The sequence below is a fragment of the Salarias fasciatus genome, unplaced genomic scaffold, assembly GCF_902148845.1.
Source record: "Salarias fasciatus unplaced genomic scaffold, fSalaFa1.1, whole genome shotgun sequence".
NCBI lineage: Eukaryota > Metazoa > Chordata > Actinopteri > Blenniiformes > Blenniidae > Salarias > Salarias fasciatus.
The window spans coordinates 227864-250363 of record NW_021941396.1 but is presented as its reverse complement, the minus strand read 5'-3'; the positions used below and the strand labels follow the sequence as shown (position 1 = coordinate 250363).

The 22500-nt window shown below is 54.9% G+C and overlaps 1 protein-coding gene across 1 annotated transcript in view; it reads left to right on the top strand.

The window, feature by feature from the left end:
* Nucleotides 1-22500, top strand: part of vps13c (vacuolar protein sorting 13 homolog C) — a 131391-nt gene that overhangs the window by 16191 nt on the left and 92700 nt on the right. Inside the window, exons 5-22 of the mRNA XM_030087701.1 lie at nt 1231-1332; nt 1575-1637; nt 1771-1845; nt 3113-3222; nt 4429-4488; nt 5184-5243; nt 7031-7111; nt 7188-7245; nt 7532-7659; nt 12381-12487; nt 16627-16801; nt 17598-17660; nt 17756-17897; nt 17967-18067; nt 18172-18314; nt 20253-20445; nt 20529-20643; nt 20993-21129. Coding sequence (XP_029943561.1) covers nt 1231-1332; nt 1575-1637; nt 1771-1845; nt 3113-3222; nt 4429-4488; nt 5184-5243; nt 7031-7111; nt 7188-7245; nt 7532-7659; nt 12381-12487; nt 16627-16801; nt 17598-17660; nt 17756-17897; nt 17967-18067; nt 18172-18314; nt 20253-20445; nt 20529-20643; nt 20993-21129 — 1913 coding nt within the window. The remainder of the gene's footprint in view (nt 1-1230; nt 1333-1574; nt 1638-1770; nt 1846-3112; nt 3223-4428; nt 4489-5183; nt 5244-7030; nt 7112-7187; nt 7246-7531; nt 7660-12380; nt 12488-16626; nt 16802-17597; nt 17661-17755; nt 17898-17966; nt 18068-18171; nt 18315-20252; nt 20446-20528; nt 20644-20992; nt 21130-22500) is intronic.

Genomic DNA, 22500 nt, shown 5'->3' with positions numbered 1-22500 from the left:
TGCTGTGTTGAGGCTATAGCTGCTGTAGTTGAGGTTGCAGCTGCTGTATTGAGGTTGTGGCTGCTGTAACTGAGGTTGTGGCCATAGCTGCTGTAGTTTCGGTTGTGGCCATAGCTGCTGTACTTGAGGTTGTTGCCATAGCTGCTGTAGTTGATTTTGCAGCTGGTGTAGTTGCGGTTGTAACTGGTGTAGTTGACGTTGCAGCTGCTGTTGTTGAGGTTGCAGCTGCTGTATTGAGGTTGCAGCTGCTGTGTTGAGGCTATAGCTGCTGTGTTGAGGTTGCGGCTGCTGTAACTGAGGTTGTGGCCATAGCTGGTTTAGTTGAGGTTGTTGCCATAGCTGCTGGAGTTGAGGTTGCAGCTGCTGTAGTTGAGGTTGCAGCTGCTGTATTGAGGTTGCGGCTGCTGTAACTGAGGTTGTGGCCGTAGCTGGTTTAGTTGAGGTTGTGGCCGTAGCTGGTTTAGTTGAGGTTGTGGCCATAGCTGGTTTAGTTGAGGTTGTTGCCATAGCTGGTTTAGTTGAGGTTGTTGCCATAGCTGCTGGAGTTGAGGTTGCAGCTGCTGTAGTTGAGGTTGCAGCTGCTGTATTGAGGTTGCGGCTGCTGTAACTGAGGTTGTGGCCGTAGCTGGTTTAGTTGAGGTTGTGGCCGTAGCTGGTTTAGTTGAGGTTGTGGCCGTAGCTGGTTTAGTTGAGGTTGTGGCCGTAGCTGGTTTAGTTGAGGTTGTGGCCGTAGCTGGTTTAGTTGAGGTTGTGGCCGTAGCTGGTTTAGCTGAGGTTGTGGCCGTAGCTGGTTTAGCTGAGGTTGTGGCCGTAGCTGGTTTAGTTGAGGTTGTGGCCGTAGCTGGTTTAGTTGAGGTTGTGGCCGTAGCTGGTTTAGTTGAGGTTGTGGCCGTAGCTGGTTTAGCTGAGGTTGTGGCCGTAGCTGGTTTAGTTGAGGTTGTGGCCGTAGCTGGTTTAGCTGAGGTTGTGGCCGTAGCTGGTTTAGTTGAGGTTGTGGCCGTAGCTGGTTTAGTTGAGGTTGTGGCCGTAGCTGGTTTAGTTGAGGTTGTGGCCGTAGCTGCTGTAGCTGACGCTGTGCTGTGGTTGGGTTGGGGTGTTTCCTGTGCGCCTCAGGCCTTTCCTGCAGCTCGGCTCTCTCTTCACGTCATGAACAGGAAGTTTCTTGCCGGCCAGACGGGAGGATCGGTGACGGGTTGCGTTGCTGACTCGACACTCTGCTCCTTTCTTCAGCCATCAAGTACGATGCAGAGAAGGAGGCGCGGTACCGGCAGGAGGCCAAGCAGCGGGAGCTGCAACGCATTGAAGATGCACTGCAGAGAGCAGCGTGCAGAGGTGAGACACTCTGACCCTTGACCTCTGATTGATTCCTGGGCAGCCCGCATTTCCCCGTCTCTTCAGTTGTTCTTCCAGTTTCCATCATTGTAACTGAAACTTTCCACTGAGGCTTCAGCCAGAAACACCTGGCTCGGCCTCTCCAGCTGCTCTCATTTGCGTCTCTTTCCAAATGACAGAGTGAATGCTGACATGAACGTATTAACGTGTGTGTGTCGTGTTCATGCTGCGTCTCCTGGCAGCGGCTCACTCTGAGGAGCTGCTCTTCAGTTTGGAAAGGGTTGTTAACCAGGGGTCACATGACGGTAACACACACACACACACACACACACACACACACACACACACACACACACCCTGCTGCTTCCTGCTGTCTCTTTGTGTTTTCCCTTGCTTTTCTGTCTTTAACTTCCGTCTCTCTCTTTAATGCTGCCAAAGTCCCGAAAGGACGTAAGAAAGTTAAAAAACAAAAAAAAGGCTTGAAGAAGTTCAAGCGACGCGACCCCCCAGGAGGTGAGTGTCACACGTCGTGGTTTTCGGTCCGGTTGTGGAGGCTCAGCTGTGAGCCCAGAAGCCCAGCGATGGAGGACGGGAGCAGAGAAGCTCCGGTCGCAGCACAGACTGCAGGAGACGGTTTTTAAGTTCTATGAAGGGCTTGATAAGACGCCGGTGAAGAGAAACCCACGAGGAGAACATGTGATCAGTGCTGCGAATTCCTGTCACACTTTGGGATGAACAAAAACACACATCGATAAGTGAGAGACTGACGGATTGATACTCCGGCCGGGTGGTTTCTCTGCGACGCCACACACACAGATGAAAGACATCAGTCTGAGAGTCAGAGTCCTGGCCCAGACGGCGTCCAGGCTGTTCAGTGTCGCCAAAGGTCAAAGTAGTTACGGCTCCTCCTGACCTTTGTCATGAAGACCAGCCGATCAGCGTCATGTGGTTGGAAGGAAACGTTCCGGGCCTCGGCTGGCCGGCTTCAGATAAAGTCACAGACTTTGTTTGATGTTGCTGTAGGTGGAAAGAAGAGCTTGGAAATCAGTTTTAGTTTCAGTCTGGTTTCTAACCTCAGTTAAAGGAATGGATGGTTGGAGGAGTTGGGGTTTGGAGGGGGTGGGGGGGTGGGGGGGTGGGGGGGGCGGGGGGCGGGGGGGCGGGGGGTTGGAGGGGTGGGGGTGGGGGGGCGGGGGGTTGGAGGAGTTGGGGGTGGGGGTGGGGGGTGGAGGGTGGGGGGGGGTGTACACTGAGAGTTGTATTTATTGTGATTAGTGGTGAAAGGGAAGCGCTGCCATCCAGACAGTTTAACGTGAGTAGAGGTCCTAAGACGGAACCCTGAGGAATTCCATGTCTGGATCCCTTTGATGCTGTTCCTCCAGTGTGTTCCGCGGTCTGCAGGGGGACGCTGTGGTCAGTGGTGTGACAGGCTTCTCACTTGGGTCTGGGTCTGGGTCTACGTCTGGGTCTGGGTCTACGTCTGGGTCTGGGTCTGGGTCTGGGTCTACGTCTGGGTCTGGGTCTACGTCTGGGTCTGGGTCTGGGTCTGGGTCTACGTCTGGGCCTGGGTCTACGTCTGGGTCTGGGTCTGGGTCTGGGTCTACGTCTGGGTCTGGGTCTACGTCTGGGTCTGGGTCTACGTCTGGGCCTGGGTCTACGTCTGGGTCTGGGTCTGGGTCTGGGTCTACGTCTGGGCCTGGGTCTACGTCTGGGTCTGGGTCTGGGTCTGGGTCTGGGTCTACGTCTGGGTCTGATCCTGGTTGTGGTCTTGTTGCTGCAGACGCCCCTTCAGAGGAGAAGAAGGACTCGTTCGTGGAGAAACTCGCCACTCAGGTGATCAAAAACCTGCAGGTGAAGATCAGCAGCGTCCACCTCCGCTACGAGGATGATGTGAGTACCGGTCCAGGTCTCGTGGTCCTGGTTTCAGATTGACGACTTTAGGTCTGAGCACCAGGAAAGTCTGAGATGGAGTCTCCTCCTACTCTCCGATGCATCAGCTGCTCAAACGTCGGCCATCTTTAAAAACTGGATAAAGACCCAAACTCCCGCCGGCAGCCGGCCAGGAGCCCCGATCAGCGCCGGTCTGAAAATAATCAGTAAAACATCAGAAGTAGAGAAGGAAGTCCGGCCCCCATCACCCTGGGCTCACTGAGGACTGTCGGTCCTCAGGCGGTCTTTCTCCAGCGCCGCTCTGTAGACGTCTCCTCTGAAGCGGGCCTCGGTCTCCTGTGGCTTCGCTCGCGGGGCGTGGTCCAGGCTGGGCCTGTACCCTGCAGGTCCGGGTCCAGGCTGGGCCTGTACCCTGCAGGTCCGGGTCCAGACTGGGCCTGTACCCTGCAGGTCCGGGTCCAGACTGGGCCTGTACCCTGCAGGTCCGGGTCCAGACTGGGCCTGTACCCTGCAGGTCCGGGTCCAGACTGGGCCTGTACCCTGCAGGTCCGGGTCCGGGTCCAGCCGGTCTGCTGCGTGTCTCTGCTGCAGTCGGCTGGGGTTGAACGAACAGCCGCCTGACCACGCAGGAACGTGTTGTCATGACAACACTGTAACCGTGGCGCTGCACTGTGGCTGCTGTGGTCCTCCACTCTGATCCGGCTCAGAGAAGGTTCTCCTGTCCTGGTCTCATGTCCACACTGCTCCTGTCCTGGTCTCATGTCCACACTGCTCCTGTCCTGGTCTCATGTCCACACTGCTCCTGTCCTGGTCTCATGTCCACACTGCTCCTGTCCTGGCCTCATGTCCACACTGCTCCTGTCCTGGTCTCATGTCCACACTGCTCCTGTCCTGGCCTCATGTCCACACTGCTCCTGTCCTGGTCTCATGTCCACACTGCTCCTGTCCTGGTCTCATGTCCCCACTGCTCCTGTCCTGGTCTCATGTCCCCACTGCTCCTGTCCTGGTCTCATGTCCCCACTGCTCCTGTCCTGGTCTCATGTCCACACTGCTCCTGTCCTGGCCTCATGTCCACACTGCTCCTGTCCTGGTCTCATGTCCACACTGCTCCTGTCCTGGTCTCATGTCCACACTGCTCCTGTCCTGGTCTCACGGCCTCGGAGGACTCTTCACAGCTGATGTCTGGTCTCTTGATCTGTCTCGCAGCTGTCAGACCCACAGCGCCCCCTGTCCATGGGAATCACACTGTCAGAGCTCAGCCTGCAGGTAACACACACACACACACACACACACACACACACACACACACACACACACACACGTTTGTATTTCTATTCTTGCGGGGACCTTCCATTGACTCCCATTCATGTCTAGCCCCTGACCCTGACCCTGACCCTGACCCTGACCCTGACCCAGACCCTGACCCTGACCCAGACCACCACACAGCCGAACCCTAAAGAAAGGTTTTGACCTTTGACTGTTTCAGTAACAACATGGTGAAGAAAACACTGTTTCCCTCATGAGGACCAGAAGAAGGTCCCACAAGGCACATCCAGCAGGTTTTCCTGTCCTTGTGGGGACATTTGCCTTTTTCCAAACTAAGCAACTCAGAATCATACTCATGTGGGGAAAGCCCCGGATTGGCTCCTCTCTCTCGCCGGGGTCTGTGCAGCATTCTGATTGGACGGTTCGGCCGTGACGTAGTGACGCCTCCAGGAAGCAAACAGAGTTTTTCTCTTCTTTGTTTCTTGATTAACTTTGACGTGACGCTTCAAACACGTCTGGGTTGACATGTCTCCGTCCTGCTCCAACCGCCGGCCGCCATCTTGGAATATTGTCACTGTCCCGTCCCGTCCCGTCCCGTCCCGTCCCGTCCCGTCCCGTCCCCTCTTTGACCTCTCCCTCCGTGCTTTCAGTGTTTCTGCCGGGCTGACCCTGAACCCTGACCGTTTGTCTTCCAGACCACGGATGAGAACTGGAAGCTGTGTATCCTGAACGAGGCTGCAAAGATCATCTATAAGGTGAGAGGAGCTGAGTGCAAAGATCATCTATAAGGTGAGAGGAGCTGAGTGCAAAGATCATCTATAAGGTGAGAGGAGCTGAGTGCAAAGATCATCTATAAGGTGAGAGGAGCTGAGTGCAAAGATCATCTATAAGGTGAGAGGAGCTGAGTGCAAAGATCATCTATAAGGTGAGAGGAGCTGAGTGCAAAGATCATCTATAAGGTGAGAGGAGCTGTGATTCCCTGCTGGTGGCTGGAGACGTGTCTCTGCTGTGTCCGGCAGCAGGATTTCCCATAGTCCCTGAGGACAGCCGGCCTGGCCTTCACGGTAACCAACACCTTTTGGGCCAGTGTGGCGTTCAGTTGAAGGTTGGCTTCATCGGCTCAGCCGGCTACATTAGCTTAGTTAGCCCTGTAGTTTGTGCCTTGAGCTTGGGATCAGCTCGCCCTATCTATACTCGCTCTACACTTCTGACTTTGCTGACAGATGTGCAGCCTGTCGGCTTCAGACGCTGTGATAGCAGCAGGTGTGAAGGGTGGAGACGAGGTGGAGCAGCAGCAATGCTCTCACTCTCAACACATCTAAGACCAAGGAGGTGGTTATTGACTTTCGCAGAAGACCCTTCACAACCAGCTGTCATCAGTGGGGAGAACATCGAAGTGGTCCAGACCTATAAAGACCCGGGTCTGCACCTTGATCCTACCCTGGACTGGTCGATACAGGCTCGGCCCTGCACAGACAGGGCCTCAGCAGACCGTTTTCCCTGAGAAGGCTCAAGCCGTTTGAGGTTGACAGCGATGAGCTGTACACCTTCCATCAGTCTGTTGTAGCAAGTGCCGTCTTCTTCGGGGCTGTCTGGGGTGGCGACACGAGCGAGGGCGATGGAGGCCGGCTCGACCGGCTGGTCGGTGAAGGCGCCTCTGTGATGGGAGGACCGAGGACGGTGTGGCTGCTGCGTTGGAGCAAAGGACGAGGTCTTTAACGCCCTGCGTTCTGAGTCACTGCAGTCATGCTGTGGTTTCAGGCCGGAGCAGCAGACGGAGCAGCAGCTCCGGTCGGCTCACAGCAGGAGGTTCAGCAGACGCTGTCCTGCTGCCGCGACGCCGCTCAGCCAGCACGGCGCCGCTCAGCCAGCACGGCGCCGCTCAGCCAGCACGGCGCCGCTCAGCCAGCACGGCGCCGCTCAGCCAGCACGGCGCCGCTCAGCCAGCGCGGCGCCGCTCAGCCAGCACGCATGGCGCCGCTCAGCCAGCACGGCGCCGCTCAGCCAGCACGGCGCCGCTCAGCCAGCACGGCGCCGCTCAGCCAGCACGGCGCCGCTCAGCCGCTCAGCCAGCACGGCGCCGCTCAGCCAGCACGGCGCCGCTCAGCCAGCATGGCGCCGCTCAGCCGCTCAGCCAGCACGGCGCCGCTCAGCCAGCATGGCGCCGCTCAGCCTGCTCTCTGTGCTCTTTCTGTGGCACTTTTACTGTTTGCAAGTATTTTTAATGTCTGGATTCGTTGTATCTTTTTTCTTCAGCTATTTATTTATTCATTCTTACTAATGTGTGCTTTTAGTTGAAAGTTTGTTTTTCTGCTGCTCGGTCTCCTGAATTTCTCCTACGGGGGTCAGTAGAGGTCTATCATCATCATCATCATCGTCATCATCATCGTCATCATCGTCATCAAGCTAATTCAGCTGCTTGTGTGTGTGTGTGTGTGTGTGTGTGTGTGTGTGTGTGTGTGTGTGTGTGTGTGTGTGTGTGTGTGTGTGTGTGTGTGTGTGTGTGTGTGTGTGTGTGTGTGTGTGTGTGTGTGTGTGTCAGCTGGGCCGTCTGGAGGGGCTCTGTGCCTACTGGAACGTCCACAGTCCAGTGTTCTCCAGGGAGTCGTGGCAGGACATCGTGGTGAGTTGGACTCTGTTCAGCTGAAAGCTGATTGGCTGTTCATCCGCTGACAGCGTCTCCTGGCTTCCTGCTGCAGGAGCAGCTGAGGGCTGGGATCAGCAGTAAGGACCAGGGTCTGCCCCACTACCAGTACAGTGAGTCCCCAGACCGCCGGCAGCTGTCCTCAGCCGTCCTCCATCCCTCCATCTGTCTGCATCGTTTCGTCTGTCCCTCCCTCCATCCCTCCATCTGTCTGCATCGTTTTGTCTGTCCCTCCCTCCATCCCTCCATCTGTCTGCATCGTTTTGTCTGTCCCTCCCTCCATCTCTCTGCATCGTTTCGTCTGTCCCTCCCTCCATCCCTCCATCTCTCTGCATCTTTTCGTCTGTCCCTCCCTCCATCCCTCCATCTCTCTGCATCTTTTCGTCTGTCCCTCCTCAGTTTTCAAGCCCATCTTTGCTTCTGCTAAAATGTGCCTGAACCCGAGCGCTGAGCTGGAGCTGAAGAGTCCGAAGGCCAGCCTTCACCTGGAGGTCCAGAACATCGACATTGAGATGACGAAGCCTCAGGTACGACGGATGGACGGTGACCGACTGGAGACGGGGGATGTTGGGGGACAGCTGGGGGACAGACGGTGACGGTGGACAGAAACGTGTCTGAGAGGGACTGCTGGGCGGGGTTGGAGTGGAACAGGGCGTCACCAGGCAGAGTGACTTTAAGATGCACGTTCAGTTCTGTATTATAAAGCTGAACATATGATTAGTGAAATAAATGAAGACCTGACAGGAAGCGCTGCGTCAGCCGAAGTCTTTCAGACATTCCTGTGTCCTCAGGAGACTCGACGGCAGCCATGTCTTCTCTCACTGCAGAGCTGTTTGTACAAGAACCATAAAGCCGTGAAAAGGTGAAAACGTGGGCTTCCGCTCCCTCTGAGCTGTGGAGTGCTGATGAGGAGGATACTGTACTCTTTAGTTACAGACCACTGTAAGTTCCAGCAGACCTGGTGTGCTGCAGAGACGGAGAGCAGAACTGTCCCGTCGGTGCATTTACTTTTTCTGTATTGAAAACACCACTTTCTCCAATCCAGTCCCTTTTATTTATAAAGCACCTTTTTAAAACAGACAAAAGGCTCCAAAGGTCAGCATGCAGTAGGTGATCACAGGAGAACCTGCAGATCCTCCGTCCAGGATCCAGCTGCTGTGGAACACAGAACCTCTGGCTCTGTAGGAGGGAAAGAACGAGCACCAAGTGATGAACAATCTCACAGCTGTAGTCCTCTGAGAGGGAACGTGTCTGAGAACTGGAGCATGCCAGTCGCTACATAGAATTCTTCCAAAGTGTCGTGAAGCCAGAATCTCCTCCCTGGAGAACGTTCAGCCAGGTGTCCCTCCTGCCTGCCTTTTGAGGTTCCATGGACAGTTTGGCTGTTTGAGCTTCCTGGAACCCGTTCCCGTCTCCTTCAGATGGAGCAGGCCTCGTCACGCCGCCTCCTGATCATCTGAAGATATCTAGAACGTCGTTTGAAACAGGGCCGGCGTGGGGAACATGAACGCCAGACACATTTGCAGCCTCAGTAGTTTCCTGTAGGGCTCACTGGAGAACCCGCCTGTTCTTCTGAAGTCATGTGGATCCTGAAGGAACGTGTCCTTCCAGAGTGGCCTCAGTGCTGTAGACAATATCTAGTCTGTACAGCAAACTAACCACTCTCACATTTAAGGTTAAAACACAAAGTACCGTCCAAAACATGTCTCTGATGTTCTCTTGGTTCTGTGTTAATCTGGAATGGTAGAACACACAGGAGAACATGCCCTGGAACCCATGGAGGGATGATGAGTGAGTCTTCTGCTCGGCATCTTCACGTTAGAAAAAGATGCTGCTTTTATGAAAACAAGAAACCAAAACAGTTCAGCTCCTGACGGGGAGCAGCGGTGAGGGGCTGGACTCTCTCTGGTCTGGTCTGGTCTGGTCTGGTCTGGTCTGGTCTGGTCTGGTCTGGTCTGGTCTGCTCTGGTCTGGTCTGGTCTGGTCTGCTCTGGTCTGGTCTGGTCTGGTCTGGTCTGCTCTGGTCTGGTCTGGTCTGGTCTGGTCTGCTCTGGTCTGCTCTGGTCTGGTCTGGTCTGGTCTGGTCTGCTCTGGTCTGCTCTGGTCTGCTCTGGTCTGGTCTGGTCTGGTCTGGTCTGGTCTGGTCTGCTCTGGTCTGGTCTGGTCTGCTCTGGTCTGGTCTGGTCTGGTCTGGTCTGCTCTGGTCTGCTCTGGTCTGGTCTGCTCTGGTCTGGTCTGGTCTGCTCTGGTCTGGTCTGGTCTGCTCTGGTCTGCTCTGGTCTGGTCTGGTCTGCTCTGGTCTGGTCTGGTCTGGTCTGGTCTGGTCTGCTCTGGTCTGGTCTGCTCTGGTCTGGTCTGGTCTGGTCTGCTCTGGTCTGCTCTGGTCTGGTCTGGTCTGCTCTGGTCTGGTCTGGTCTGCTCTGGTCTGGTCTGGTCTGCTCTGGTCTGGTCTGGTCTGCTCTGGTCTGGTCTGGTCTGGTCTGCTCTGGTCTGGTCTGGTCTGGTCTGCTCTGGTCTGGTCTGCTCTGGTCTGGTCTGGTCTGGTCTGGTCTGGTCTGGTCTGCTCTGGTCTGGTCTGGTCTGGTCTGCTCTGGTCTGGTCTGGTCTGCTCTGGTCTGGTCTGGTCTGGTCTGGTCTGGTCTGCTCTGGTCTGGTCTGGTCTGCTCTGGTCTGGTCTGGTCTGCTCTGGTCTGGTCTGGTCTGGTCTGGTCTGGTCTGCTCTGGTCTGGTCTGGTCTGCTCTGGTCTGGTCTGGTCTGGTCTGCTCTGGTCTGGTCTGGTCTGGTCTGGTCTGCTCTGGTCTGGTCTGGTCTGGTCTGGTCTGGTCTGCTCTGGTCTGGTCTGGTCTGGTCTGCTCTGGTCTGGTCTGGTCTGGTCTGGTCTGCTCTGGTCTGGTCTGGTCTGCTCTGGTCTGGTCTGCTCTGGTCTGGTCTGGTCTGCTCTGGTCTGGTCTGCTCTGGTCTGCTCTGGTCTGGTCTGCTCTGGTCTGCTCTGGTCTGGTCTGGTCTGCTCTGGTCTGGTCTGCTCTGGTCTGGTCTGGTCTGCTCTGGTCTGGTCTGCTCTGGTCTGGTCTGGTCTGGTCTGGTCTGGTCTGCTCTGGTCTGCTCTGGTCTGCTCTGGTCTGGTCTGGTCTGGTCTGGTCTGGTCTGGTCTGGTCTGGTCTGCTCTGGTCTGGTCTGCTCTGGTCTGGTCTGCTCTGGTCTGCTCTGCTCTGGTCTGGTCTGGTCTGGTCTGGTCTGGTCTGGTCTGGTTCTCTTACAGCCCCACAGCTCAGCTGCCGTGTGTTGAGTTCTCCCCAGATAACCAGAGGGTCCCTGGTTCTCCGGGTCGGGGACCGGGTCCTCACTGGTGTCTCGGCCTACAGACCCGACAGCAGTCGTAGGACCTGGACTTCCTGGAGTCCCGAGGAGGGGAGCTGGACAGTGCTCCATGTGGGGACTCCACGGTTCTACTGGGGGACTTCAGAGACAGTGAGACCTGGAGGGGGGTCAGGACTCAGGGCCTCCCTGATCTGAACCCAGTGGAGTTCTGTTATTGGACTTCTGTTCTGGCCTCAGTTAGTCCAGAACCAGCATGTTCCAGCACAGGGGGTCCATAAGACCACCTGGCACCAGGACACCCTAGGTCAGAGGTCGATGATCGACTTTATTGTCGTGTCATCTGACCTCTGACCTTTGTCTTGGACACTGGGCTGAAGAGAGGAGCAGAGCTGTGGACCGACTCCGCCTGGTGGTGAGCTGGATTCTCTGGCGGAGGAGGAACCCGGACAGACGTGGCAGACCCAGACCTGTAGTGAGGGTCTGCTGGGACCGTCTGGGGGAACCCTCTGTCAGCAGGGATTTCAGCTCCATTCAGCTTTATTCATGAACAGAGTCATCAGTGTCTGGGGGTCTTGTTCACAGTGGGGGGCGGGTGGAGGAGAGACTGACGGGCGGCTGCAGGGATCAGTCGTATCGGTCCGTCGTGGTGAAGAAGGAGCCGAAAGGAGAAGCTCTGGATTCACCAGTCAGTCTGCGTCCCCCCTCACCTCTGGTCCTGAGTCTGGGTCAGGACCGAGAGGACCAGATCCCCATTCAAGCAGCTGAAATGAGCTTCCTCTGCAGGGGGGCTGGACTCCCTTAGGGACAGGGGGAGGAGCTACGTCACCAGGGGGAGGAGCTACGTCACCAGGGGGAGGGGCTACATCACCGGGGGGAGGAGCTACATCACCGGGGGGAGGAACTACATCACTGGGGGGAGGAGCTACGTCACCGGGGGAGGAGCTACGTCACCGGGGGAGGAGCTACGTCACCGGGGGAGGAGCTACGTCACCGGGGGGGGGGTTATGTCACCAGGGAGGAGCTGGCAGTAGAGCCGGTGTTCTGTCAGATTTTGCTGCCATGGAAAGTTGCTACTTTGCGGCTATGTGCATAACTTCCACGTCATTAAAATCTCGCCCATAATTATTTGCTCGCTGTCGGAGTTCACGCCCTGAGAGAGTGAGCTCCGTGAGCAGGACAGGAGAGCTCTCACACTGGTGAGTACTTTGTGTTGCAAAGTACATATAAAACACATAAAACACATCAAGACGAGCTGGGGTTAATGACACCAGGCTATTGGGATGAATACTAATGATTTATTCCTGCACCGAGTACTGGGAGCATTATTTGATGGGGGGGGGGGGGGGGGGGGGGGGTTATTGAATTATCAAAATATGCTCCCCTACAATTTTGGCAAAAGCAAAAAAAAATACAGGAAGATGCAAAAAGATTTTTTTTTTTAACATGTAACGTCATTGTAATTAGATAAACGACTGTAACGGACAAAGCTACTGGGAAAAGGCAGCAAACATGTAACGGCATGTCTATCAGAAAATCTGCTAAGGCAGCAACATCTGACAGAACAGCGGCACTCCTCCACATGGAGAGGATCCAGCTGAGGAGGATCAGCTCCTCTTTAGGACGGAGCCTCCTGGACGTCTCCCTGGGGACGAGTTCCAGGCATGACCCACTGGAAGGAGACCCCAGGAAAGACCAGGACACGCTGGAGAGACTGTGTCTCTCGGCTGTCCTGGGAACGCCTCGGGATCTTCCCGGAAGAGTCTGGGGACAGGAAGTCTGGGCACCCCTGCTGAGACTGCTGCCCCCCTGACCCGGTCCGGATCAGTGGTGGAAGATGGGTGGGTGGGTGGGTGGGTTCTGGAGGTAGTGCCAGTGTTTAGTTGAAGGCTGTTTGTCCACCACTGGACATGTCCTCTGCTTCATTGACAGTTTGTCACCATGATGGAGCTGCTGGAGTCCATCGACCGCATGGTGAAGAACGCCCCCTACAGGAAGTTCAGGCCCGACGTCCCGGTCCACCAGCACGCCCGGCTCTGGTCAGTATGGGGGGGTCCCTGTTCTGTCAGATGTTGCTGCCTTAGCAGATTTTCTGATAGACATGCCGTTACATGTTTGCTGCCTTTTCCCAGTAGCTTTGTCCGTTACAGTCGTTTATCTAATTACAATGACGTTACATGTTAAAAAAAAAATCTTTTTGCATCTTCCTGTATTTTTTTTTTGTTTTTGCCAAAATTGTAGGGGAGCATATTTTGATAATTCAATAACCACCCCCCCCCCCCCATCAAATAATGCTCCCAGTACTCGGTGCAGGAATAAATCATTAGTATTCATCCCAATAGCCTGGTGTCATTAACCCCAGCTCGTCTTGATGTGTTTTATGTGTTTTATATGTACTTTGCAACACAAAGTACTCACCAGTGTGAGAGCTCTCCTGTCCTGCTCACGGAGCTCACTCTCTCAGGGCGTGAACTCCGACAGCGAGCAAATAATTATGGGCGAGATTTTAATGACGTGGAAGTTATGCACATAGCCGCAAAGTAGCAACTTTCCATGGCAGCAAAATCTGACAGAACACCGGCTGTGTGGTCACATGACTGTTTTCTACTGGATGGTTCACTCTCTGCTGGCTCTCTCACTGGACGGTGAAAACATGGAATATGACTTGATGAGAGCTGTAAACACTCAGCCCCACATCCCCACCAGATCCCCACCAGATCCCCACCAGATCCCCACCAAACATCCACCAGATCCCCAGCAGATCCCCACCACACCCCCAGCAGATCCCCACCAGATCCCCACCACACCCCCACCAGATCCCCACCAGATCCCCACCACACCCCCAGCAGATCCCCACCAGATCCCCAGCAGATCCCCACCACACCCCCAGCAGATCCCCACCAGATACCCACCAGATCCCCACCACACCCCCAGCAGATCCCCACCAGATCCCCAGCAGATCCCCACCACACCCCCAGCAGATCCCCACCAGATACCCACCAGATCCCCACCACACCCCCAGCAGATCCCCACCAGATACCCACCAGATCCCCACCACACCCCCAGCAGATCCCCACCAGATACCCACCAGATCCCCACCACACCCCCAGCAGATCCCCACCACACCCCCAGCAGATCCCCACCAGATCCCCACCAGATCCCCACCACACCCCCAGCAGATCCCCACCAGATACCCACCAGATCCCCACCACACCCCCAGCAGATCCCCACCACACCCCCAGCAGATCCCCACCACCACCCCCAGCAGATCCCCACCACACCCCCAGCAGATCCCCACCAGATCCAGGTCCGTTCCCTGAGTGTAGCGGTGTGGAGCTGGAAGAGCACAACAGTCACTTTGCTGAAAACCATCAACCACCAGTGGATCGTGGGTCCAGGAGGCCTGGACCTCCAGGAGGCCTGGACCTCCAGGAGGCCTGGACCTCCAGGAGGCCTGGACCTCCAGGAGACCCGGACCTCCAGGAGGCCCGGACCTCCAGGAGGCCCGGACCTCCAGGAGGCCCGGACCTCCAGGAGGCCCGGACCTCCAGGAGGCCCGGACCTCCAGGAGGCCCGGACCTCCAGGAGGCCTGGACCTCCGGTATGGCGATCAGGAATGAACCAGGGAGCAGAGCGAGGTTTAACAGGAGCGAGAGAGTTGAAGATGAGAGAGAGTCCATTACTGTCCAGGGAGACGAGGTCATCGGGGGAGGAGGAAGGGTCAAAGGTCAGGGTGGAGATGCAGGAGGAGAGGGAGTCCATGTTGATGTCCTTTACGTTGAGGAGTGAAATGACTCGGGGGTCTTAGAGACGGAGGGAGACGTTAAGGACGAGTTCGCTTTAAAGCAGCGGTTTTCAGAGTGGGAGGCGCCTCCCCTGGGGGGCGCCAGAGGGCTTCAGGGGAGGCGCGGCGCGGCAGAGAACAAGAAAAAAAGCGTGTGGACTTCGGAAGCAGCCGCAGTGTGTCCTGTGAGACCCCGCCCCCCGCCCCCCGCCCCCCGCTATGGATGGGAAGCGGGAAGCGGCTCTTTTGTAGACCCGGTTCCTCATGTCTCGATTCCAAGGAATTGTTTGGCTGTGTCCTAACGGTTCCGCTTGTCGGTTCCGCTGTGTGCGTGACGACATACCATGCGCTCTGCACATGGACTCCCAGCAGCCCCGGCGGCTGCGGTCCGCTCTGGCGCCGTTTCAGAGCCGCGGACCGGAAACTTTCAGCGAGGATCCTGTTTCCTCACTCCGGAGCCGCTTCAGTCTAAACAGAACCGAGTCGGTGCCAGAAGGAGAGCAGACACGTGTTCCTAAACCAGTGATTTCAAAATAAAAGCTGTCGTCATCAACACAGACGCCTCTCGGTGTTTCTGGGTCTGGCTCCTGAGTCGGTCTCTCATGGTTTTCCTGATGAGAAGCTTCTCTCTCAGGATCCGGTGTGGTGGACGGTGTTTTCAGCAACCCCCCATCCCCTCCTGCGTCTCAGTAGGGTGTGGGGTGACACCCCCGTCCTCAGTCCCCTCCTGCGTCTCATTAGGGGACGGTTTGTTTGTGGGTGTGGTCTCATTGGGGGCGGGGTGTTTATGGGTGTGGTCTCATTGGGGGTGTTTGTGGGTGTGGTCTCATTGGGGGGCGGGGTGTTTATGGGTGTGGTCTCATTGGGGGGTGTTTGGTTGTGGTCTCATTGGGGGGCGGGGCGTTTGTGGGTGTGGTCTCATTGGGGGGGGGGGGTGTTTATGGGTGTGGTCTCATTGGGGGGTGTTTGTGGGTGTGGTCTCATTGGGGGGCGGGGTTGGTTTATGGGTGTGGTCTCATTGGGGGGTGTTTGTGGGTGTGGTCTCATTGGGGGCGGGGTGTTTTGTGGGTTGTGGTCTAATTGGGGGGTGTTTGTGGGTGTGGTCTAATTGGGGGGTGTTGTGGGTGTGGTATCATTGGGGGTGTTGTGGGTGTGGTATCATTGGGGGCGGGTGTTTGTGGGTGTGGTCTCATTGGGGGGCGGGGCGTTTGTGGGTTGTGGTATAATGGGGGCGGGGTGTTTGTGGGTGTGGTCTCATTGGGGGAGGGGGTGTTGTGGGTGTGGTATACATTGGGGGGTGTTTGTGGGTGTGGTCTCATTGGGGGGCGGGGTGTTTGTGGGTGTGGTCTCATTGGGGGGGTGTTTGGTTGTGGTCTCATTGGGGGCGGGGCGTTTGGGGGTGTGGTCTCATTGGGGGCGGGGTGTTTGTGGGTGTGGTCTCATTGGGGGGCGGGGCGTTTGTGGGTGTGGTCTCATTGGGGGCGGGGAGTTTTGTGGGTGTGGTCTCATTGGGGGGGGGGTTTGTGGGTGTGGTCTCATTGGGGGGTGTTTGTGGGTGTGGTCTCATTGGGGGCGGGGTGTTGTGGGTGTGGTATCATTGGGGGGCTTGGGGGGTGGGGTGTTTGTGGGTGTGGTTCATTGGGGGGGGGTGTTTGTGGGTGTGGTCTCATTGGGGGGGGGGGGTGTTTGTGGGTGTGTCTGATTGGGGGGGGGGGGTGTTTGGGGTGTGGTCTCATTGGGGGGGGGTGTTTGTGGGTGTGGTTCATTGGGGGGGGGTGTTTGTGGGTGTGGTCTCATTGGGGGGGGTGTTTGTGGGGTGGTCTCATTGGGGGCGGGGTGTTTGTGGGTGTGGTCTCATTGGGGGGTGTTTGGGGGTGGCTATTGGGGCGGGGGTTTGTGGGTGTGGTCTCATTGGGGGGGGGGGTGTTGTGGGTGTGGTCTCATTGGGGGGCGGGGGTTTGTGGGTGTGGTCTCATTGGGGGGCGGGGTGTTTGTGGGTGTGGTCTCATTGGGGGCGGGGGTGTTTGTGGGTGTGGTCTCATTGGGGGGCGGGGTGTTGTGGGTGTGGTCTCATTGGGGGGCGGGGTGTTTGTGGGTGTGGTCTCATTGGGGGGCGGGGTGTTTGTGGGTGTGGTCTCATTGGGGGCGGGGTGTTTGTGGGTGTGGTCTCATTGGGGGGCGGGGTGTTTGTGGGTGTGGTCTCATTGGGGGCGGGGTGTTTGTGGGTGTGGTCTCATTGGGGGGCGGGGTGTTTGTGGGTGTGGTCTCATTGGGGGGTGTTTGTGGGTGTGGTCTCATTGGGGGGCGGGGTGTTTGTGGGTGTGGTCTCATTGGGGGGTGTTTGTGGGTGTGGTCTCATTGGGGGGTGTTTGGGTGTGGTGTCCTGGTCTTCAGGTGGAGGTACGCCTACAGCAGCATCCTGGAGGTCCACATTCAGCGCTCCAGGCGGATGTGGTCCTGGTCCAGCATCAGGCAGCACCGGCTCAACTTGAAGGCCTACAAGACCGCCTACAAGACCAAACTGCTGTCCCCCAGCAAGGCGGGCCCGGAGACGGACAAACAGGTCCAGGTAAACCTCCAGGGCTTCAGCAGGCCCCGCCTCACACCCCCTCTGCAGAACGCTCTGCTTCTGATCTGAAAGTAGACCCAGTTCAGCCTCCAGGACCGAGACTGGGATCTGAGATCTGGTCCCACATGAGAGGAACCTGCTAGCTGCAAGCTCTGTTCTGCTGTTAGAGAACCGAGGAACCTGCATTAAGCAACACCTGAGAACCCAGAGTTCTGGACCATCTGGGACTGACAGGTCCTTTAGGACCTGGTGGAGCCTGGTTTTTCTGAAGGATTTCATTCTGTTCTGGATCTATCAGTGGGGTTCTCTTCTGGTTCCTGGTGGAACGCCTCTGCAGGACCTGGAACCAGATTCAGACTCTTCAGGACTCACCGGTTCTCCCTGAGACCAGAGAACCACGATAATGGAGTCTGGAGGAACAGATGAAGGACTCGAGTCTGAGTCTCTGAGTCCACATGGTCCTGATTTTAGGACTTTACAGGTGGAAACAGGAGGTTCTGAAGACAGAGTTGATGTCGTGGTCCAGGTCCAGAGTTCCTCTCAGTGGTTCTGGTCCTGGTCCAGAGTGGTTCCAGGTCCTCTGTTGGTCCTGGATGTGTGAACCGTTCCTGTCTCTGGTGTTTTAGACCAGATATATTAACTCCTGACTGATCCGGGTTCAGATGGACCACGTTGTGGCTCGTCCAGGCAGGACGAATGTCCGTCGGGATTTTGCACCAATCAGAAGCCCCGATGAGTCCTGGTCTTTCTGCCGCTCCGCCTCTGGGCCATAAAGGTTTTCACTGTTTGTCCACAGGACCTGGAGGAGGTTCTGGACGTCTTCAGCATCACTCTGGTCCGGCAGCAGGCCCACATGGAGGTAACATCCCGGTCTCACAGCGGAACCATCCAATCCAGGCAGACTGTGTGTGAAAGTGTCTTTCAAGGACCATCTGTGGACTGTCCTCTGTCCAGGTGGTCCGGTCGGGACAGAAGCTGGTAGGGAAGAAGACAGGAGGACAGAAGACAGGAGGAGGAGGAGGAGGAGGGTTCTTCAGCAGCTGGTTTGGGAGGAAGGGGAAGAAGGAGCCGGAGGAGCAGAGCCAGGACTCGGAGAGTAAGGGACTCTGTCCTGCAGGACAACTTAGACCAGAACCATGACTGAAGACCCATGTGCCTGACCCAGGTCCAGGGCTGGATCAGCTCATGTCTGCCGAGGAGAAGGCCAAGCTCTACACCGCCATCGGCTACAGCGGCAGCTCCCACAGCCTGGCCCTGCCCCCCCAGGTGAGAGACACCGTCTCAGGACCGAGGACCCCCGTCGGGACAGTCCCAGAGCCCTGAAGCAGGGTTCAGACTGGTTGAGACTGAATGCTAACTGTGTCTTCCAGTACGTTGCCGTGGTCGTCAGCTTCCAGCTCCTGAGGACGTCGGTCACCATCCGAGAGCGAGAAGACGTCCCAGAGATCCTGAAGATCCAGATGATCCACCTCGGCACCAAAATCTCTCAGAGACCCGGAGCGCAGGCTGTCAGGCCAGTCCTTCGTCCCGCTGAGACACGCTGACTCGTCCAGACTGGGACACAGTCAAGGCCTTTGAATGCTTCCCTGTCGCAGCGGCGCCGCCACTGAACACATCCTGCTTCTGCGTCAAGGGAACGCCCTCCTCTGCAATTTCACCGCCAAGCCGCTAGGGGGCGTGGCGCTGTCTTTGTTCAGCAATCAGCAGTCACAACAGCAATGCGGCTTCCGTAGCTCCGGCTTTACCTAGACATAGATCTATGGACATAGATATCTAGACATAAATATCTAGACATAGATCTATGGACATAGATATCTAGACATAGATCTATAGAGGTAGATATCTAGACATAGATGTATAGACATATTTTTTTAATTATTTATTTGATATGGACTTAACAAAGGCATCGGACAGACCAGATGCATTGCTTTCAGTGTTGTAGCAGAACTGCTAATTTTCAGCACCAGTCCATTGGAGGCTTTTAACAAATGAAACATAATTACATACATAAGAATAAGTTCACGTTGAATAAAAATCATGTGCATTTCACACATCGTCACGTGTGCAGCTTTGGCCTGACTTCAGCCACTGTTTCAAAGCTCTGTGAAGGTGTTGGAGTCAGTCTGCAGTTTTAGGCCAGTGGGCAGAGAGTTCCACAGTGTTGCTCCGTTATGGGAGAAGCAAGACCTTCCAGACTTTGATTTAAGACATGGAAGTGCACAGTCTCCACTGTGGCTGCTCTGGCGTTTGCTCTTAGAGAGGCCTGTCTTCTGACAAGAGCAGAAAAGGGTGGCGACACATGATTGTTCAGACACTTAAAAAACAGTTTCAATGTGCTAAAATTAACAAACTTCTCAAATGTAAAAAGATCATGCTTTTGAATGATTTTACAGTGATGCCATCTCACTGGCTTTCTGTCAAATACCTTAATCGCCTGCTTATACAATGAAATGACTGGTTGGAGTACAGAGTTGGAGGTTTGTGACCAAGATGTGATACAATAGGACAGATGCGAAAATATCATTGCATGCATGTACACCAGGACAGCCTGGTGGGACAGCTCCCTTCTGATAAAACGAAAACAATTCAAATTAGGTTTGACTTTCTTACACACTGAAGATACCTGACTTTGATATTTCACATTGTTATCAAGAATGATTCCGAGATACTTACTTTCTTTGACTTCTTGGATTATTTCGTCTCCTAGTCTGACCTCAAACATGCTATTAGGTGTCCTTTTTGTAATTGAAAAACACATGGCTACTGTTTTTTTGATGTTTAAGGTGAGGTGAGACAGCTCAAGCCAATTTGAGATGTTCACAAGAGCACATAGTAATTGAGACATAGATGTATAGACATAGATATCTAGACACGCTGCACTTCTTACCGAACATATATCTGCATATATGACATATCTGGACCCGGGCTGTGGAGGAGAGGCTGAGCGGACCAGGATGGAATGTTGGTGAAACTAATGAGCTTTTGGACGATTAAAGCCGTTTTAGGAGCGGTGTTACCGACGGCCCGTCTGCTAGCCGTATACGGATGTCCGCCGCTCGATTCTGGATCTAAATTTCTCCTGAAGCACTGCTGGGATCAGAAAAGCATTCGGAGTGAGGATATTGTTCTACTTCATTCTATAAACAACGTGAAAGCGGACCAATCGCAGCCCTCGACATTCGCGTCACCACGACACGTGGTTAGGATTTTTGGAGGGTGCGCTTCAAGCCCTAGCGTAGGGGTGGCGTAGGGCGCTGCGTAGACGTCGTAGGTTCTACGTCACTGCGACGGAGAAGCATACAAAGGCCTTCAGACTCCACGCTCAGACTCAAGGAACCCCACATGTTGTCCAGCGTTTGCAGTCACCATGGAAACCTGCCTGAGCCTTCATCAGGCTCACCAGTCACCACACTGCTGAGCGTTGTCCTAAAGGCGTGTGCTCCCCCTGCAGGCTGGAGGCGGCGTTGCAGCACTGGTTCGTGACCGGTCTGCAGCAGCGGGGCGCCGTGCCCTCGCTCATCGCCTCGGTGGGCGACTCGTCTTCGTCCCTGCTCAGCGTCCTGTTTGAACTGAACCCCGAGGACAGCGCCGCCGACCAGCTGCTGCGAGTTCACTCTCAGCCCGTGGAGATCATCTACGACGCGGTAAACCAGAGCTCTGTCCTTGCCTTTGCTAGCTTACACAGCTGCAGCTTGAAAAACTCTTCTTGCTTCTGGTTTGTCTTCAGCTGACGGTCACCAGTATGGTGGACTTCTTCAAAACAGGGAAGGGAATGGATCTGGAAGTGCTGACCTCGGCCACGCTCTCTAAACTGGAGGAGATCAAGGAGAAGACGGCCTCAGGTGGGTCTGGTTCTGCTCCTGAAGGTCTTCAGTGTGTGCAGGAGCTAAAACCTCAAAACACACCCACCCCTCTAGCTTCAGGGGGTTTCTGAGGTCTTCACAGGTTGGGTCTGGGGGCATATGGGGGGTCTGAGTGGGTTTCTGGTGGGACTGACTGGCCATGGACAAAGTTGTGTTGGTGTGTAAATGTCAGGCCCAGAAAGCTCCGACAGGAAGTTTCTAGGAAAAGTGGGATGTTTGGAGTTTCAGTTGACAGAAGCACAGGAAGTGGTCCGATGGGGGCTCTGGGTTCTCTGAAGGTCTGGGTCTCTCGTAGTCTTTGTTGACATCAGGATCCTAATCTCTGCAGGTTTGTCTCACATCATTGAGACCAGAAAAGTCCTGGACCTGAGGATCGACCTGAAGCCGTCCTACCTGCTGCTCCCCCAGTCCGGCTTCTACTGCCCCTCTTCAGACCTGCTCATCGTCGACTTTGGCAGTTTCAAGGTGAGTCCTCAGCGTTGACCCAACAGGGGTGTGAGTCCTCCAGCTGCTCTCGATTCAGCTCAGTTCCGGTTCTTGGGGTGACAATTCTAACCAGACTGATTCTCCAATTGATGCTGTTGTAGTGAAAAAGGGTTCCGATTCCGGGATTAACTACATTCCTCTGAAAGCAGGAAAGAGCTCTGAAACGTGGTTGTGTTACTTTGAAGGAAGCTGGAAATCAACTGATTCTAAAACTGTAAACACAAAGAGGGAACACTGAAAGTCTCTGTGGCCACAGACTGGAACATTTGACAACTTCAACAAATAATAAATGTGAAAGTCTCAGATTTCATACAGCCAGATGGAGCTGCGGGAAGGGGTTGGAGGACCAGCTGCTGCAGAACCATGTCTGCAGGGTGTGGATGGGCCTGAAACCATGCTGGGCCACAAAGACCCCAGGACTGACCTGAGAAGGGTCCAGGAATGGGTACTGTCCCGAACAGCTTCTGTAGCAAGTGTTAGGTATATACTTTAATTAGCGCTACTACCATGAGACAGTTGTACCAGCTGCACATCAGGCCGCTGTGACACTTGTTCCTGAGACAAGTACACTTAGTCTATAAGATGTTCTGCTAAAGTGTAAACATACCCACATGTTCCGGAGATATCAACACACACACACTCGTGTTCCAAACATCCTGGATCAGGATGTCAGCTCTTGGTTGGCAGCTGACACCAATATCAAATTGTCCAATTGCGAACAAAGTCCAGCCTCTCTGTCGGGCCCCGCCCAGAAGAATATGGAATTAAAGCTCTGTCTCATCAACCATCAGGATCCTTTCTTGGCAAAATACTTTGTATCTTTCCCTGTAAGGTGCAGCTGAGCATCACATCTGGCTGTACTTAAATAAACAGTAAGGGCGAATCCCAATTCTCTGCTTAATCCTCAATCTTACTCCTCATTCCTCAAAATGCGCGCTCCCGTGAGGTTAAGTGGTGTCCCATTCCTAAACAAGTTGAGGAAAGGAGCGAGACTAAGGGACGTTATCTCCCTTAATTTTGAGATTCTACCAGACCTACCTTGGAGTTAAGGAGAATCCAGAATGCTTGTTAAATAGTTCGTTTTGCTGTTATTTTATTAATAAAACCTTGTGTATATTACTTTGGGAGTAATTGTATTAACTTTCTATCACAGATAATAGTATTTGCAAGGCTATTAGAAAGAAATCAAGAAAATTCATTTGAATGCATTTATTAACAAGGTCACACATGCAAAATGTTAAATATTTCTAATGCAGGGGCATTCTTACAGTTATAAAGGGCGGTTGTTATGGATCATTGACCAAAAGTAGTACTGCTGCCAGCCCCACCACCACCACCACCACCACCGCT